Source organism: Lottia gigantea (genome assembly GCF_000327385.1).
Source record: "Lottia gigantea unplaced genomic scaffold LOTGIsca_64, whole genome shotgun sequence".
NCBI lineage: Eukaryota > Metazoa > Mollusca > Gastropoda > Lottiidae > Lottia > Lottia gigantea.
The window spans coordinates 141,536-161,677 of record NW_008710179.1 but is presented as its reverse complement, the minus strand read 5'-3'; the positions used below and the strand labels follow the sequence as shown (position 1 = coordinate 161,677).

The 20,142-nt window shown below is 31.2% G+C and overlaps 2 protein-coding genes across 2 annotated transcripts; one reads left to right on the top strand and one right to left on the bottom strand.

Annotated features, from left to right (window-relative positions):
• Nucleotides 1-4,561: 4,561 nt before the first annotated feature.
• Nucleotides 4,562-11,788, bottom strand: LOTGIDRAFT_235397 (hypothetical protein). Its single transcript, XM_009064626.1, has 12 exons — nucleotides 11,626-11,788; nucleotides 11,119-11,261; nucleotides 9,815-9,981; nucleotides 9,341-9,476; nucleotides 8,956-9,043; nucleotides 8,423-8,580; nucleotides 7,889-7,949; nucleotides 7,276-7,397; nucleotides 6,608-6,764; nucleotides 6,416-6,480; nucleotides 5,712-5,782; nucleotides 4,562-5,269 (listed from the first exon to the last, which is right to left on the bottom strand). The coding sequence occupies exons 1-12, from the start codon at nucleotides 11,774-11,776 to the stop codon at nucleotides 5,152-5,154; spliced, it is 1,437 nt and encodes a 478-aa protein (XP_009062874.1). The 5' UTR covers nucleotides 11,777-11,788; the 3' UTR covers nucleotides 4,562-5,151.
• A 293-nt stretch (nucleotides 11,789-12,081) lies between these two features.
• On the top strand, nucleotides 12,082-18,744 carry LOTGIDRAFT_235396 (hypothetical protein). The gene is made up of 6 exons (XM_009064625.1): nucleotides 12,082-12,278; nucleotides 12,932-13,108; nucleotides 13,465-13,737; nucleotides 13,993-14,103; nucleotides 15,238-15,388; nucleotides 15,809-18,744. The coding sequence occupies exons 1-6, from the start codon at nucleotides 12,192-12,194 to the stop codon at nucleotides 15,937-15,939; spliced, it is 930 nt and encodes a 309-aa protein (XP_009062873.1). The 5' UTR covers nucleotides 12,082-12,191; the 3' UTR covers nucleotides 15,940-18,744.
• The last annotated feature ends 1,398 nt before the right edge of the window (nucleotides 18,745-20,142 follow it).

Below are 20,142 nucleotides of genomic sequence, written 5' to 3'. Positions count from 1 at the left end.
GGCATCTGGCAGGGGCTTTCCACCACAGAAAATGTCTGGCAGTGGTCATTCTTGATACACGAAAAACAATAACGAACATTTTACAAAAGGTTTCATCCAGTTAGCTCATGGGCTAACCTAGGTCATTTTATGGGTAGGGGTCACTTGGGGCGTCTGGCACGGGCTTTCCACCACAGGAAATGTCTGGCAGTGGTCATTCTCGATACATGAAACAATGACGAACATTTCACAAAAGGTTTCATGCAGTTAGCTCATGGGCTAACCTAGGTCATTTTAGAGGGTGGGGTCACATGGGGTCGTCTGGCAGGGGCTTTCCACCACAGAAAATGTCTGGCAGTGGTCATTCTTGATTCACATGTTAAAGACGAAGATTTTACAAAAGGTTTCATGCAGTTAGCTCATAAGCTGATCTAGCTCAATTTTCTTGTATCGGATATCATTGTCTGGCGGACACAGTCCACCACTGGAAATGTCTGGCAAAAGTCATTTATAGTATATGGCTGTATGCTGACCACTTTGGTACTAGTTTCTATTAGTTATTTGACAAGCTGAACTAGCCTATCTTAATGGTACTCTTCTTTGACCTCTCCTGGCCACACCCACCAATGCATGCCCGGCAGACGTCCATTTCCTTTAAAGGGAATGTCCATGGAGAATAGTGATACATATAAGAATTGGTTAGTTTTTCAGCTAGGCTGACCCCTCTGGGCTCCTGGTCTAATTAGGTCTATCGTGTGATATAATTCACCTGATATTGATACTCCAAGGCTATATAAGAAATATGAAGAGTTGTGATAATGATGATTAATATAAAGGAGTGGGATGAATCAGACGAGATAACAGTCAGAAGGAAGAGTGTAGAGTGACATTATACATCTGTAGACTTCAGATAATACACGATCAGCTTTCACTGGTACTCGATCTTTACTCTACTGTAGGTAGATGATTTAAAATCGAGAATTATCCAAAACTGTGCAGATGAACTGGAATATTTAGTTAATTCATATCTTAATTCGACGGGTGAATAGTCGGAAGTTTGCTTTCTTTGTTGATTAAGGACAAGAATTTCAGCTACCCGTATGACTTTTTAGAATTGAAATTCTTCCCTCGGTTTCCCTACAAATAAAAAACCTGGAACGTCTACACTTAATTCACTTATGGTCATTACTGACTAGATGATTTGATGATATTATGACGTCATCAGCAATATCTACATGTCAAAATGGCCTGGAAATGATGGCAATCTCAACTTCCGTAGTACAATTTGTTTCATTGTAGAGGAACTGGATGTCAGATTTTAATTCTGTTATAATGGATATATAGTCGAAATTGAGCTCTTTCAACCAGCAAACGACTAAATCCCTTTAAAAGAAATATGTCATAAAGGGACGAAGTTTTTAGCAATAGAATATCAAAAATCTTTATAAAGTTTTGACGAAGCATGAAATGAAGTTGTTATATTAAATGGAACCAGTGTTAAATATGTAGCGACTAAATGGTAGATGACTTGAGTAAGTTTGTGTAGTCAATGAGTTAGTGCAGGTTGGTCTAATGAAAATCTAATTAACTTTACTGTGTCAATAAATCAGTGCAGCACAAACTACGTGTATATCTACTACATAATTATATTCAGTGTGAAAGAATACATAGCCTTTCATTTCTTGTTCTCAGCAAAAACAGCGCCTAAAATTTCTCTACAAGGCCTTTTTGACCTACAGATTAACAACATACACAGAATCGAAGAATATTGAGGTAATCATTAAGTTGCTTGTAAAAACATCCAAAACAACGTTAATAGTTTTATGTGGAAATTCCCGAAAAATATACCAAGTTGACAAACCCGGGTACAAAAGTGAGTGGTGTTTGCGATAGATGTACGACCGATAAATGAAGCCATTAGTATTGGTATGTCAACTTGACATAAAAAAACAAATTAACATAGGCCTACATGAATTTAAATAAAACTACGCAGGTCATAAGCTGGTAATACGAACGTTAAGATATTTTGTAAATAAAAACTTTTTAGAAAAAGGATATACACGATAAGAAATGTTTTATGAATAAATTCAATATAAAAGGACAGATTTTAAGAGATGGATAATAATTTAAAGGGATAGATCATACCTTAGTCTCAGAAACGAGAATTTTTTTAGCTCAGCGTATCAGTCAAAATTTAAGCCTTTAATTCCATGAGTGTCCAGAATTGTACGCGTTTCATATATTATAGAAAAAACATTGAAATAGAAAGTGGAACTCTTAGTTTGAGGTATTTTTGAAGGAATTATGCAATTTTCGTACATTTCTAGTATTTCTGAAAACTATATACATGTACATATATATTCAAGACCCAAAGATACTCAAATACCCAAGGATATCAAGGATGATAAATCAAGATGTATGAAAGAAAAGCTATATTATTATATTTTAGAAACTTTTGTTATAGCCCTCCAGATTTCTGTTATACGATTTCCTGTAAAGTCATGAGACAGGAAAGGAAACAATACAATAATGGTTTACATGTGTATGAATAGAATTTATATTTTATAAATCTGGGTCTTAAATATTTTATAAGAATTATATCATAGTCAAAATATCACTATTTATAGAGACTCGGTAGAAGATCCATTTTGAGACATTTTGACTAATAAATCATTTCAGTCTTATTGATTCATAAGCTATGGCTGATTTTAGTAATCCTATGCTAGTACTTTCGAGAGTCGACCCGGTATTGGCTCTCACCCCCTAAAACGCTTTTTAGAATAAGACTTAGAAATGATGTTCGTAATTGATAAAAAACGGTGGTTACGTCTGTAGATTTGTTTTTGTAAGTTGTGAAACAATTACTTAACTAGCTTCATTGTTTCACCATGTTGTGTCTTAACCCAGAACTCAACGCCAGATTTTGGCACTGAGAAGTGTTACGGGTGGATGAACCTCTCAGTTGATAATATTAATGAGTGAAAGTGATCTCATCTGTAAAGCTTATTCTACTAGATTTTAAAAAATGTACATAATCGGTGTATCCAGCACTCGTTTTAGCCAGAAAATGTGTCTTTTTTTCAGAAATTGCACATCAATTAACAAATTGTTAGTCAGGGCGGCAGTAATTCAGAAATGAAACCAATTGAATAATGAATCTTTCGAATTCAAATAGGTTTTTTTTTTTCAATAAACTACTGCAGAAGTATCCGCGACATTATCCAGTACTTAAAATTCTCAATGGCTACTCCTTAACTATTCATTAGAAATAGTCGTATTTAAGCTATCAAACAAAGTAATTTAGAGTATAGACACTCAAACACAAGTTGGTAGACATCAGTTCTAAATATATACATATGCTTTACATCTGGTATAGTGAAACCCGACACCATAGAATACTGGATATAAATACACCTACCTGATGGGGAATATAAGCTTTAAGTATTAAACACTAATCCGTTAATCTACCACACAGTAGCTACTCTACAGAATGTATCCTAGTCGAAACGTTGTTTCATGGGGTTCCAACTATCATTTTTTAAGGTGGTGATATATAATAACAGTGCTTGGCACGCTCCAATCCAGTCAGCCGACTGTCGAAATGTAAATCTACTTTACCACGAACTTCAGGTAGAAATTTCGAAATCGTTCTGTCGGTATCGGTTTCGTATAATGACTGTACCCTACCTGTTACACTTAGTCAATGTCCGCATTACTTTAACATGCAGTTCAGTAATTTTCGTAAGGAAAACGGCTTGTGATGAGATGGCGGAGGTTTTAGCAAAAAGGTAAAAAGGTAAAAACAAATGCATAACATTTTTTGAAAATCATTTATCTAAATTTGCATTTTGTAGTCCTATATGATAAGATTTCTATAAAGACCCCCAGCCAGACTTGATGGGTCTGAGGCCAGGGGTAAGTAATATATCTGGAGGGGCAATGGTATATGGTGTTTTATTGCAGTAATGGAATTAGTCGGTTGTAAGATTTTTTCGTGGGGCAATCCATTTTTATTTGGCTACAGTCCACAATTTCAATCAAGTCTTTTAGGGAATTGGTAAAAGGGATCGTTATCTGAGTGTTTCAGAAATCTCTGATGTGATGATTGTAATACCAACAATTAAAAGATTTGATCGATGATATCGAGATGAAATAAATTTGCACCTCAAACAAAAGCATCTATTGTAAGGCTCAAACACGCCCACACTAACGCATTTTTATAAAAGTCATGATGTAGGTTAATATTCCCCAATGGGTAAAAAAGACAACCGAAATTACCAATATGTCGATCGTTTCCCCAACGTAGCAAGCACACCAAGCCACAAAATCAAAGGGGAAAAGCCATCTCTTTGCTGGTCAAGGTAATGACTCCAACTGCAGTATTCGCAAAAATCACTCAATATTGAACCCAATATTAGACCGAGCACTAAAACGACGTTTCAAGATCACCATCTGTACTTGCAGGACCAGCACCAGAAAGTAAAGGACTCAGCTAGGTTAACCATGGAGATTCACCTCAGACCTATTTGTGCATAGATTTCACCGTCGAAATTTGAGCCTTCAAATCAGAAATTTCTTATTTATCTGAATGCTATTTTGATATATTAAAAATGCCGACTATTCACAAGGCAGTTAGGCACAAACATTTAGGTTAAGCATGGGTCATTTAGGCATGGTCATCTCAGCACAGATTTAATCAGGCACGTATTCTTTGTTTGAAACACACTCTCTTTGGGCACAGTAATATAAGGCATATATTCATTTCGGCACAGTTATTCATAATTTTCATTAATCGAATACACTTGTGTTAATCCTCGTAAATAGCTTGTTCATGAACACATGAAATCTGTTACTTTAAGTAAACGGGATTGGACCCCGAACGGACGAACATAAATCCATATATCTATATCCATATATTTTTGTTAAAGTAAAAAATTTGATTTTTCATTCATAAATCCGTTTAATTATGTGAATTCGTAGCCTACTAGTAACATTAATAGACAAGACACCGGTAACTGTTGACATAATGATGTTGTTTTGGGTGGGGGTTAGATTTTAATATAGACACAATGAATGTTGTTTTGAGAGTAAAGGTTGAACTAATGACAAAGTTACGAAAGCTCTGGCACAAGACTTTAATACAGTCACAATGAATGTTGTTTTGGGAGGTAGTTAGATTTTAGAATTTTGATTTTCTTTGTTATAGGCTGTATTAATCCATAATCTTATATAATACTTTTCTAGCTCTCTAGCCTTAAATACGTCAGGTGGGTCTCGAGGATTAGCTCCCCTGAAAAAAAAAAACAGAATATAGGTACATTCAGGTCATTTAAAATAAAATCACATTCTACTAAATCTGAAAAAAATTACCAAGAAAAGCAATATCACTGTATTACGTATATATATTATAAATGTAAGAAAAGAGAGCAGTTGCCTACAACAGTTGATTATAAAACGATTATTTGCATAGAAAAACTGGTTTTAGCTTTTAAAAGATTCAAGGGCAATAACTCTGCAACCCACAGATGCAAAGTTGTAAACTGAAACCCATCTAAAACATGTTTGACATTTACAAAGTCTAAATAAATATTTGCGATTCCAAGATGAAGATGGTGCTTATTTCAAATATCAAAGTTCATGCTTCATTGAATCTATTCAACCACAATAAGAGGCTAGGATAATCTTAGCTAGGTTCAGAATATAATGTACAGTGGACCACATAAAACACATACCTTAAATCTAAATGATGAGCACCATCAGGTATTATTACACTAGTTAAATTATCTGATAAATTATGTAACACCTGTAAAGAAATAGATTCATTATTAAAATGTAACATTCATACAACTTATAGATAGAACTTATAAACAAGTATGATAATGAACTTATAAACAAGTATGATGATGAACTTATAAACAAGTATGATAATGAACTTATAAACAAGTATGATAATGAACTTATAAACAAGTATGATGATGAACTTATAAACAAGTATGACAGAGATCCTATAAACAAGTATAACAAAACCATTACTACAGAGATTTTACAAACAAGTATGAAAGAGACTTATAAACATGTAAGATAATGAACTTATGGACAACTGCAGAAATCTTATGGACAATTATGACAGAGAACCCACAGAAAAGTATGACAGAGATCCCAGAGACAATTAAGATGGAGACAAATATGATAATGAACTTGTGGACATGTATGATAATGAACTTGTGGACAAGTATGACAGAGATCTTATAAACAAGTATGACAGAACCAGTACTCAGAGATTTTATGAACAAGTATGATAAAGAATTATAAACAAGTACACTTATAAAAGAAGTATGATAGATAACTCATAAACAAGTAAACACGTATGGCAGAGAACATTTATATAACTCATTTAAAGTATGACAGAGAACATATAAGCAACTAAAATATTTACCCCTGCAAAAGCCCATGGATCTTTACCACCATTTGAAAACAATATATTAGATGCTCCTAGTATATCTGAAAAATGCAAATTGTAAGAAACATATATATTCTAGAATCTTTTATTGCTAAAATTCAATTGAACCACACGATTTTTCACAGTTATAAATATGAAAGCATCATGAAAGATAGAATTATTACTGACCTATGCCCCAAAATAATGTATTGACCCAACCATCTCTAGGTGTAATACCCCATTTCTTCTGACAGTACTTTCTCCTCATAGCAGCATCATACTTCATTGGAGGAAACATATCTTCTACACCATCTGTACTAAAATACATTGGTACTTCTGAACATGCCTGTAAACAAAGAATTAGATAATGTGGCATATGAAACTACATAATGATTCTTACCTGGAAATAACAGACACAAATGTAGTTCACAGTCATTTTGAGTCACGTAATAAGTGATCCCATTTAAAGCAATTTCTAAACCTAAAGTTGAAATATTATAAACTTTGACTTATTAAGTTAAGGAAGAGATTCAAGATGGCTGTGAACTATGTCCATGCCTATGTGTTATTTACATGTAAGAACCATTGTAGTTTCGTATCATACATTGGTACTTGTATGTCTAATATTAAGTTGCAAGGTGATAGATATTAATTACAGCTATTCATATTTCTTATCAGATCGAAATTCAGAAAACCTGTTCTCCTATAATTCAGTAAAAAGATATTGAAAAAGTTGAAATTGTCACTTCTACAGTCTCACAAACATTCACATTTACATGTAGAGCTCTTAGATATCAGATAGTAAGACACACATTAGGAAGACTGTAACGATTTAACAATGGAGAAGTGAGGATTACCTGAATGTCCCAAGCATGACTATCTGGACCCAGACCACAACCACTAGGATCAGCACAAGCTACATACTCAGTCCAAATATCAAAACATTTCTTAGATCCATTTGTACCATTATAGAATAATGCTTAAAAAAGTGTATACTATTTAAATAAGAAATGTAACATATCTAGATACACTATTTTGAATAGTGACATTAACAAATATAAGTCAATCAAAACAAAACAAGTCAAATTGGGCTGGCAAATAATATATATGTTTATAGTGAAGGTCAAATGAAAGACACATATTAAAACTGTGGTTTCAAGGGCCCAAGTGAGCATCATTTCTATTACTATGATAGGTTGAAGGTTAATCAAAGATGAAAACTCCAACTACATCAGGTCTGCCAGGGTCCCATTTAAACAAGATCATTAACTACTGCGTTATAAGGTAAGATTAGAGCACTAAAACACTTTTTAAAGAGAAAAATCATGATGTGAAATGATTAATAAAATTTTCAGGTTTTTTTAATATTGCTCATATTTCTTAAACACTACAAAATACTATTGTGATGATAAAGAACAACAAAACAATTCAAACTTCTTAATCTATATATTGAAATCATAATACACTTACCAACCATTTGACCCAAGCTAGAAACCAGATCTGTTGAATTGACAATATAACTACAGGAAACCTAGAAATAATTAGGCACAATTTCAGTCTTAAAAGGACAGGAGGCCATTTTTTTTACCAATCATACTTTTTTAGCTGACTCGAGCTAATCAAAACAGTGTTCACAGCTCACCATCGAAATTTGAGCTTTCAAATCAATGTGGGTCCAGAATTACCTGCGTTTGAATGTTATAATGACAACTCGTCAATTGAAGATATATATAAAAGACATATTATATAGAAATAGTGAGTAAAAATTATGTGATTTTCGTATCTTTTTAATACTTCTGTAGACTGTTTTCAGATATTCAAGACTAAAATCAACCCCCAAAAAGGCACATCTGTCCTTTTAATGTTTCTATACACTTAGTTAGATTCAAATTTATAAAACAATAATATATCAACAAAATAGCCATATTTCTAACAATTAGTTTTTATAAAGCTGGTACATATCCTTTTGTAAACAGAGGCAATATACTTTGAATAACAACTTACATCCACAGGAAAAGCAGGAAACTGTCCCATAAAATTAGTTGGATATGGATAATCAAACATGGCCAGAGATACAAAAGCATTTCTTATCCATCCTATTACTTGGTTGTACCCAGTAGAATTAAATGTTTCACATAGGTGTAATTTCTCAGAAACTTTCTCTATAAATAAAAAATCAGTAAATTATTCACTCATACATAACTATAAATGAAAATAAAATAAATAACATTATTTTTGTTAGCCACATGTATCTCTTTTCAAAATAGAAGTCAGATGTTAACTGATTTTTATTAAAAGTAAAGGCAATTAGTAAATTAAATTAGAAAGTTTTCCCACTTATATATATATATATATTTTTCTATAAGAAATCTGTTATTTTATTAGGAACATGAACAATTTGCTTTAGATTTAAAAAGTTTACGGATAATTCAGGAAAAGACCATTGCCAAGAGGTTTTGTCTTGGACAAGTTACTAAAATATCAACACAATTGGCAGAAAACTTTAGTCAATGTGGTATGGCGATAGAGATAAATACCTGCTTGTCCACTCTGTACCATATTCTCCATGACAGTAAAAGCTTTTCTAACATTAGCTGAACATTGGGGATTAGACTGTTTAAAATCCTACAATAAAACAATCATCTCTATGATTTTAGTTGGTTTGCTGCACATAAATATTCCCTTTCACAGAAAAATTCATGTGAACTAATTAGATATATCTAGATAAGTAGCAGAAAGGGGATCTTATATTGAATAGACATTTGATTGATTGAAAGTTCACTGACCCAGAAAAGGAATATGCAAAAAGATCCCCAGATCATAGATAGCAAGTCATCAGCAGAAAAAAAAAAAACACACTCAGGTCAGCATTTACATCAGACTAGAGGATAGACTTATGATGATAGCTAAATGATTACCTACCTCAGTAACTCTAACAAAATATTGAGTTGGATCACATTTGGGTGATAGCATATAGATTGGTGCACTAGCAGCTATAGCTCCAGCAATGATGTTAGAATATTTAAATCTCATATAAGCACTTAGCATACCACCATAACTAAAAATAGATTTCATTAGGTTATTGTAGCAGGACTAAAAAATTATGACAGATCTTACCATGGAGATAGACATGACATAAGCATATCTTCAGTACGCCTACACTTGATCCCTTTCTGTAATTGAGTTTGTGAACTCAAGAATACTGTATTAGCAAATACTGTTGATTTGATATCTTTGTTGAAAACATACTAAGTCAAACTCTTATAAAAAAAAATTGAAGAGAAATAGAGTTTTGCATCCTGCTTTTCTGACTGAGATAGTCATGACAGGTAATGTATGCAGTGTGCAATAGGAACATTATGCCCATCATGGTGACTTAGATGGAAAAGATATTACCTTCCTCCAAATGTTATAATGGGTGATTTGTTAGCTTTATATTGGTTATGTTTTATATCAGTTATTAAAACAGCAAAATCTGCCATAGCCTGTTCTATAGTTAATAACCCATAGTTCTTATCTTTAAAACTATCAGCTCCAAATGGTAAACTTTTACCATAATATCTCTACAAATATAAATTATTATAAAACTATCAGCTCCAAATGGTAAACTTTTACCATAATATCTCTACAAATATAAATTATTATAAAACTATCAGCTTCAAATGGTAAACTTTTACCATAATATCTCTACAAATATAAATTATTATAAAACTATCAGCTCCAAATGGTAAACTTTTACCATAATATCTCTACAAATATAAATTATTATAAAACTATCAGCTCCAAATGGTAAACTTTTACCATAATATCTCTACAAATATAAATTATTATAAAACTATCAGCTCCAAATGGTAAACTTTTACCATAATATCTCTACAAATATAAATTATTATAAAACTATCAGCTCCAAATGGTAAACTTTTACCATAATATCTCTACAAATATAAATTATTATAAAACTATCAGCTCTAAATGGTAAACTTTTACCATAATATCTCTACAATTATAAATTATTATAAAACTATCAGCTCCAAATGGTAAACTTTTAACATAATATCTCTACAAATATAAATTATTATAAAACTATCAGCTCCAAATGGTAAACTTTTACCATAATATCTCTACAAATATAAATTATTATAAAACCATCAGCTCCAATGGTAAACTTTTACCATAATATCTCTACAAATATAAATTATTATAAAACTATCAGCTCCAAATGGTAAACTTTTACCATAATATCTCTACAAATATAAATTATTATAAAACCATCAGCTCCAAATAGTAAACTTTTACCATAATATCTCTACAAATATAAATTATTATAAATCGGCTCTAAATGGTAAACTTTTACCATAATATCTCTACAAATATAAATTATTATAAATCGGCTCTAAATGGTACTTTTACTCTAATAAAATGAAATTTCTGTAAAAGTTATTTAAGCAACATATATATCGGTATAGAACCAATAAACATTTGTTAATGAAATATTTTGTTAAAAATTTATTTAAATTATGCATTCCACACTTCAATTATTTTTGCAAACTCAGGACATTGTAAAATCAATCTGTTTTCATATAATTTCTGAAGTTTACAAAAGAGGTATCAATTGATGTAAGATTATGGTCTAGTTTAAAAACTGTATAAAACTGTCTCTCCAATACAATAACATGACACTATAAATACAATGGTCTTACATGTTCTATAAAGACAACCAAGGCATTAAACTGTGGAGCAATATCAAATATAAAACCAGTTGCATTCCAGAATGATGTAATAGGACCTTCATTACCAGTGTAGAAAAATATTGGGCCCTTGCTTGCAGGATCAAACCATTTATCTGAAATATACAAATTGTTGAAATCTGAATCAACTATCTTATAAATTGTACCTACTAAAAGTAATATTCTGATTAAAATCTTTATTTTATTTACTTTGTCATTACTTAGGGTCATTTATTGTATGGGAGGAAAATGTAGGCATAGTGGTTTCCCGCCTTTACAAGTTGTAAAATCTACTACCTAGCCTATTGGCCTAAAATCTTACATTATAAAATGGCAATTTTATATAAATAGAAATAAGAAGAGTAATATTCATTCCTACATATGGGACATTGGCCAACGACTGCAAATTAGAATTAGTCATTTATTTTTACATGACAGGATAGAAAAGAACTTAAGAAAGTAGGAAGCTCATACACTAACCCTGAATCAAATATCTTTGTTTAAACCTCTGTTGTCCATATGAAATGTAGTTGAAATGATCAACAATTTGATCATAATATAGTTCTTTATAAGGCACGTCTGATGTTACACAATTTAACAACAAAATCATGCACAAAACTGTCAGTGCCATTTCTGTCTGTCAAAAATTGATAAACAACAATGTCACATGACTGTCACATGGATTGGGCGTTCCTTCATTGAGAATATTGAGATACAGAATTTCATAGTTCAGTTATTTGTTGCAGTTTCTTGTGCGATTCCGTTTCAATAACGGTAGCAAAAATTTGCTGATTTGGATCGTTATTTATTGTTACCAATACTGAATATCTCAATTGTCTTATATCTGCATTTTTTGACAAATACAATAGCAATGGATATTTCACAATTGGAATGAATATTGCATTACACCGTTTAATGAAATCAGCCGGAAGTGGAAAAAATAATAATAAAAACAAGAAGACAGGACTGCGAAATTGATAAAGAGTTTTCGTCAATTTGATTATATTTTAGTATTTTCAGTCTGTGGTTTGCTAGTAAAATTAACAATGACGATCTTTAAAACAACATCAGCCGAAAAGAAAGCTGATAAATTCCTGATTAATGGCGAAATAGTCACAGCAACTGAACCGCTGGTGAGTGAAAATTACCCATTTCTGCCATTTTTATTAATTTCATATTTCTTTCCTTTGGATTCATGTTCAGTTTAAATACACAATCAAAAGTTACTTCGATATGTGTATTACACATTTTGATTAACCAAATAGGTTGCATTAGTGTGTGTGCCTAGTTAGCTCTCTGAATAAGCTTAATGACCTAAATTTTGCGTTTTAAAAAGAGATCTTTTGCTTTTATTTTTCTTTAAGGTTTATACACTTGTGACTTAATAAATAACTAAACTATTTCCTGGTAGACCATTTTGATCTCAATGAGTCCATTTTAGGTCAGAACCAAACATTTCTTTAATAGTCAATGGTCTATAGGCTAAACATTCTAGTTTTCTCCTATATTATTGTCATAGAAGCACCAAGACAAGAGATTTTTTCAATGACGTTATGCTATCGCCTATAAATGTGTGTCATAAATAGGTAACTTGATACTGTATATTATGGTGATCTCAGTTGATTATGAAAGCATGATTACAGAATCCGGTACCGTATCTTTATAGGGTCATCACTTAGTCTTTGTTTCATAATACTGCCAGATTGAATAATTTTAGAATAGATCTAGTCTAATTATATGTACAAGAATTCTCATGTGTTTTATTTTTTCACTCATTTGAATTTAGACTGGGTTGACAGAAGTAGATGACTTAGAAACATCTACACCTAAAGTGGTGCGAGTGACCTACAATCCTAGAAGAACAAGAACCATGGTGAATCTATGTTTAATAGTAGCAGCATTGTTAGTTCTGGGTATTGGTTTGCTCGGAGCTGTGTATCTGTATAAACATTTATCTGTCCGTGTAAGTATAGACACTGTCTTTTACAGCAACCTAGCTAACTTAACTCCAATGTCTAATTTTTGAAAGTGCATTGCCACCATTTCTAAAACTAGCTGTCCTGTAGTCAATTAGAATTATTTTACATTTTGATCTGTTCTATAGCTTTCTCCTGATTTAAAACTTACTAATATATAAACATTCAATCAGAAAATGAGAAAAAGATAAACTGCTTGACTTTCTGGCATCCTGGTCTTTGTTATCGTTTGATATTGTTGATTATCCTTTCATAAATGGATGAATTTGATTAATTTGTGTCTGAATCTATATAAGCTTTTCCATGTCATGTAGTTACTAGATTTCATAATTCATTATTTTAGATTGTTCGAGGGCGATGTGGAGTGAGTTATATTGATGAAATGTATGGCCAGGAACCAAATGATTTGATAGCACATGTAACCTTTAAACCTCAAGCTAACAACTTAATTGGACAGAGTTTATCAAATAAGCCCCATTCTGATGAACCCCAATCTAAATATCTTCACTATATAGAAGAAGATGTAGAAGTATCAGAAATTGATAATTTTGAAACATTGACAGTGCCAGAATTTGATGAATGTGAAGAGACTGTTGTATGGCATGACTTTGGTGTGGTAAGTCGAGGGAATTATTAACTGTCTTCATATTTGAACCACAATTCATTTATTTATGTCCAAAGGACAGTTTGCTTGCTTTCCTTCATTAGAAATTTTAGTATGCTGTGTAGCCAATAATTTGATTCACAAAATTTATAAAATGTAATTTTTCTTTTTTTTACTATCTATTTCATAACCTGAACATAAAAAGGACATTGTTTTAAAGTAAATGTTCAATTTCATGGTCCCAATGAAGTAGTTTTTTATTTGTAGAACTATACAGCTATCATTGATAACCACCTGGAGACTTGTTTTATTATGAAACTTAATAGAACTATGTTAGCACCACCTAAAGATCTGATTGATCTTATCATGAAGTATAAGGTAGGTTTGTGTATAGATAGACTTACTCTCTGACTCTCTGCATTTCAAAATAAAATTTCAACTGTATGAGTCTATTGAAATATAAGTTTCAGTGAATCATTTGATAAAGAGACTCTTCCCTCCCAGAGTATTCACGTGGAAATAACCTACTTTTCAGGCTGAAAATTCCCCTATGTAATATCATTTTTACAAATTTTTCCAGTGGATGACATTTTTATTAATCCAAAGACAATCTAAGACTCTCAGTAGTATTTTATAGTTGATATTTCAATTAATACGAAAATTATAGCCAAATTTGAACGCAGTAAACATTTTAGTCAGAGTGTTGTTGATTTCATTGGTACAGGTGCATGTAACTTTATCTAACTCATTAATTGACAAAAAATGCATGATATCATACGACCTTAATCTTCAGGTTTATTTTGACATTTATCAGTCATTTGAAGTACCTATACAATATTTTGAGGTTTATGTCATATATAATTGAAACATTTTACAGCATAACCTTGATTTTATAACATAATACTTAATACATAATACAATTAAATGTATATTAATCTGTATTGTACAAGATCCTCTTACTCTTCGTGTACAATCAACAAAATATAAAACACTTGCGGATAGGTCATTTAGTGTAGCAGGACCACAGTTATCGCACAAGTTACCTGAACAGTTAAAAATCTGTAAATCTGTTGACTCTTTTAAGAGAAAGTTAAAAATACATCTTTTTAGAAGAATCTTTACATAAAACAACTGTGTGAGTGTTTGTGTATAGATATTGACTATAATATAGAAATATATGTGTTTGAATGCTCATGTTAGAGCAGTAATGAGTTCAATAATCTTAATCTTATGAAAAGACCATAAATACTCTTCTGTTTGATCTCCCAGATATACAATGAACATAGGTATTTGTGGTGGCAGTATGTGCCAAATTTTTTAATTATTTATAACAAAGTCATAATGAAGAATTGTGAATATGGCTAATGGTGAAATAATTTTGAAAATCTGACAAGGATTACCCCCTTAAAATATTAATCAATATTTGGTCACAATTTTTATTCCTTTTAAATCTGGCAGATACATCCCTCTTTAACTATGTTTGATCTTTCTGGTAAATCAATCTATTTATAGGATGGTTATTATATGCCTAGTGCTGAAGTTATCCGAGAGAAGTATCGTCAAGTTCTACCCAGTGTATCTGATGTTACTGTATTTGGACCATTTATTATGAGGCAATGTTATTGGTATGATACCTACAGACTTGTCAAGATTGTTGACGGAGGTTAGTACTTCAACAGTTTACATCTTTTCAGCTTTAAGAAAAAGTTCATTCATTCATCGCTCATTCATAACATAGTTTCACAATGTCCCAAAAAGTTACTTAAATATAAGGTCAGGTACATGTGTAGAAATAAAATATACTGTCTGTATAATGCACAGGCTAATTTACTTTTTGGAACATACTTTTGTTATGTTTGTGAGGAAGACCCAATTTGTTGTCCATGTATAATCTTGAGGATTTTGGATTGATTCTAGGTTCATTACTATACATATATCAGCGAAAACATGTTCAACTTCATTATGAAATAATGTGTACATTACTATATTGAAAATTAGTGCAATATTTTAAGTTCCACTTTGAACATGTGATAATTGCTCACTCTGTTTACTATTGCTATTGTTTGTATCTATTTGTTTACAGTGTACAAGAGAAGTGTCAACAATGACATGAATGAGAAAGATGGTCAACAGAATAAAACAATGAAGATACACCACTATGGTTTCCCTACCTTCAAGAATGTAGTGTATAAATTTGCTGTTATTCCACAGTAAAGTAATGAAGTAGTTATAGAGCCAACTGTATTAGTACATAATATGTAGTATATGTTTCTTCAACACAATTTCCATCACTTTATGGGCTCAAGTATTGTCTCGTTTTTATACATTCTACTTTTGACTTTGAATCTTAAAAGTAATATGTTTTGGATTTAAACATATTTTAATGAATCTAAGACAAACTTTAAAACTTACAAATACAGTGTTAATTATGCATTGTGCATATATGTTTTTGAAAATTCAAAATAGGATGTAAAATGAAAAATCCTTTGCTAGTTTTTAGGCCCACTAGTATTTTGTATGAATAAAATCAAATGTAGGTATTTAATTTTTTAAGCATTCTTTACTAATATTACAAAATGATCTTTATTGTTATTGACCTATATTGATTTTTGAAATGTAATGGTCTATATACATTAATAAAAACTAAAATTGACACAACTTCTTTGATTTGTCTCAGTCAACAATACATTCAAATTCTTGTTATTATTTAGTGTGCATGAACCATTACACCCAATAGACTCAAATATAAAATTTAATCAGATTTTAATTTTCAGCAATGATAAAAAAATAATTAAATTAAAACATGAAAATCTAATTCTAGTCCCAAATGTTCGCTATAATACAACATGTGATTGAATTTTCAACAGTTTTAACCTATTTTTTAAGCTTTTTGATATATTTAGAAGCATAATTATATTTTAAAACATACTGGTCCAAATGCATCAAACCTTATGTGAAATATTATCTGGCAAATGTATTACATAAATGTTTACATACTTAAAGAAATCTATTTTATTAGGGCTTAAATATGAGGTAAATTGGCTAAATAATGCTCAAATATTTTTGCTTGAACATAATAGTAGCATCTTTGAGAGGAAAGAATTGTCAAAAGGTTAGGCTGTATTGGTTCGGAAATTTAGAGAATTTTATGATGGTTTCCATAAAAAGCACCAATGTTTACTTTCCTATCATAATTAAAGCCCTGCTTACATTATTTGATGCATTTGGACCACAATAACTTAAGCATATACGTAATGAAATGTATTATGTATCATTAATATTTTTAGTTTGTATCCATGTAACTTAGATTTTGTAAATATTTATGTATGCATATTGTATTTTGTCATTTGTGTGACCTTATAAAATCAAATGCAGATTGAAAATAACATAGAGAGTTTACCATATAGTCATAAGGTGACTCATAAAGCCCCAATTCAGTAGGCTATTAATTAATCAAGATATTTGTATTTTTTGATATTTTTTCACCAGCACTAGTTATTGCATATATTTATGGAAGTTTAATCTTATATCTTATACAATGAAACTGTCTTATACAGCAAACCTTTGTATGACAAGATGCAACAGTAAAGGTGTCTTCTGTCTTATATGGCAAGATGTAAAAGTAAAGGTGGCTACTGTCTTGTATGGCAAGATACAACAGCAAAGGTGTCTTCTGTTTTGTATGTCATGATGTAAAAGTGCCTACTGTCTTGTTTGGTAAGATGTAAAGGTGTCTACTGTCTTGTATGGTAAGATGTAAAAGAAAGGTGTCTACAGTCTTGTATGGTCAGATGTAAAAGGAAAGGTGTCTACTCTCTTGTATGGTAAGATATAAAAGGAAAGGTGTCTACTCTCTTGTATGGTAAGATATAAAAGGAAAGGTGTCTACTCTCTTGTATGGTAAGATTTAAAAGTAAAGGTGTCTACTGTCTTGTATGGTAAGAGGTTAAAGTTAAGGTGTCTTCTGTCTTATATGGCAAGATGTTAAAGTAAAGGTGTCCTATGGCAGTATATGCTAGTAAAGGTGTCTACTGACTACTGTCTTGTAAAAATATTAACTGTTTGGTAAGATGTCAAAGTAAATGTGTCTACTGTCTTGTATGGAAAATATGGTTAAATGTGAAAGGTTGTGTCTTGATCAGGAAACCGATTATGCATGAAAAGATTATTGTTTATTTGAGAGGGCTAGAGGACTCTGCTGTAGATCTGTACATATTTCACTTAAACTTTTTGTCACACATATTGAGCAGATATTGAGAAATATCTAACTAGCTGAAAATTCATGCATTTTATGCCCATGGCTTGTGTAATATCCGATTGTATTTTATAAGCTGTAACACTGGATATTTTTCTGGATCCAACCAATATCTATCACTTATATATTATTTTACAAGCTTTTTATCCTACTACATGTATAAGGTGCTGAATCAATCCACTGTACTTGTATTTCTGCTCAGAGAAAAATACCAATGTAGCACTTGTATGTGATTTCTCTTGCTCACTCTTTGTAATGAAAACAGAAATTTAGTTTAAACAGTGACTCTCCATTTACTAGTGGTTTTTAACACTTTTATCAGGTAGATTCTGCATCTCGACTCATCACTAATGTAAAATCAAATATGAAATCCATCACCTAGGAATAAATTGATAAAAATATCTAAAAAATTTTAAGATTTCATAATTTCTGTCAAAAATTCCTGCGTATATTTTTTTCGCACAAGAAATTGTCATCGAAAAAAGTTTTGTGAAATGTTGTAAGGACAGTTTCGATACTTTTCCTAAAAACAGAAGCTTTGACCAAACAAACCACTTGGCTGACATAAGCATTAATCAATATTTTCTTTGATCTATCAACTGTTTTAAACATTAATCTGGCAGTTATTGATTAGAGCTGTTTTAACTGTATGTGTCATTCCAGTTAAATGTATTAAGTAATGTTTTGTATAAGTAAAAGTTATCTATTTAGTTGTCTTAATGTTATAGATTATACAGGCTTCAATAAATTCATTACACCATTTTTCTGTTGTTACCTTATTATACTGGTGAAAGGACAATAATTAGTATGTGTTGGGGTTTATTTGGGCCTTAAAGGGATTGTAAAGAGGTTTGCTAAACTTTTTGTGTATCTGAGACACTGATAGCATCAATTTGCACTATTCCAATTTTCATACCAACGTGTGTGGTTCTTGAAATTTCATTAAAATGACGTCACTGCAGGGAAGCTACCGGAGGCTACAATTAATATCAATGCAGTTTAAATATAATATGATATGTAAATAGTCTCCAGAAAATCTAGAAATTTCATTTTCTATTGCTATCTTCACTGGTTTCTCCCCTGCCTGAATATTGTACGTATTAAATGAAATGGAGTTTTACGTCCTACTTTTCTGGTATATCTTATAGACAAGGTCTCTAAAAGGACATAATGTGTGCACATGTTCTAGCCTCACAACCGAATCAATGTGATGTAAAGTACATCTAACCTCGATCTACTTGACAGCAAAGATTAAAAAAATCCATTTATTGATTACACAATTGACGGTGTGTGGTATGTACTATTCGATTCGAATCTTATAGATTTCTCTCTTTTACAACTGATGAACAGAGCTTGTAGAGCAAATTGTATGTAGTCAACTTTGATACAACAAGAGCAATTTTATCCAACAATTGAAGAAATGAAAAGTCTTTATGATATTTATATAATTATTATCATAACAATCCAGATTGATATATAGACAGCAGTAATAGAACTATATAATATTATAATGAATCAAATTGACTTATATATTAAGATACAGATATAATATAAATAATACTAGAATATAACACAAGAGAATCATTACAATATTTCTTATTTAATATTAATCAGTCAACTTTCTATCACATTTTACAGAACAATTTAACATATCTGATTCCTTTTTTACATATTACTTTAAAGGGATATACTTATCTATTTATGAACTGGATGGTCAAAAATGTTAGTCTCAAATCATGCACGTTTCTATAGCAACAGATGTGCATAATCAATTTACCGTAGCTGTAGAAACATGCATGTCATGGGGCATTTGTCAAATATCAGAACCACATGTTGCCTCTTAATTCTGAAAAGTGATACAGACAGCTCAAATTGAGCTCTGTCAGTAAGTAAAGCAAATAGTTAGCCAACTGTATCTCTTTAAAAGGTTGTTAGTATAGCCATCTAAGTTCCAAAACAAATCACTACTACAAAAAATCATTAACTGAACAATCTTAAAGAAATAAAAGTCATTATTTATGAACATAACACTACATAATCTCGTATCAATTAACATAAAAGGGTCACCATTAAAAATTTAATAAGAAATATCAATGTTTGCCTAATTTGTTCAAATAAGTCAAGCAATTTACCACAAAAACCACAAAACAATACATTTTGAA

Coding starts and splice junctions, on each gene's coding strand:
- LOTGIDRAFT_235397 (XM_009064626.1), bottom strand. CDS start 11,776: ATGGCACTGACAGTTTTGTGCATGATTTTGTTGTTAAATTGTGTAACA. Junction 9,044..9,340: donor ATTTTGTTAGAGTTACTGAG/GTAGGTAATCAT, acceptor GTTTTATTGTAG/GATTTTAAACAGTCTAATCC. Junction 7,398..7,888: donor TAGCTTGGGTCAAATGGTTG/GTAAGTGTATTA, acceptor CACTTTTTTAAG/CATTATTCTATAATGGTACA.
- LOTGIDRAFT_235396 (XM_009064625.1), top strand. CDS start 12,192: ATGACGATCTTTAAAACAACATCAGCCGAAAAGAAAGCTGATAAATTC. Junction 12,279..12,931: donor TCACAGCAACTGAACCGCTG/GTGAGTGAAAAT, acceptor ATTTGAATTTAG/ACTGGGTTGACAGAAGTAGA. Junction 14,104..15,237: donor ATCTTATCATGAAGTATAAG/GTAGGTTTGTGT, acceptor ATCTATTTATAG/GATGGTTATTATATGCCTAG.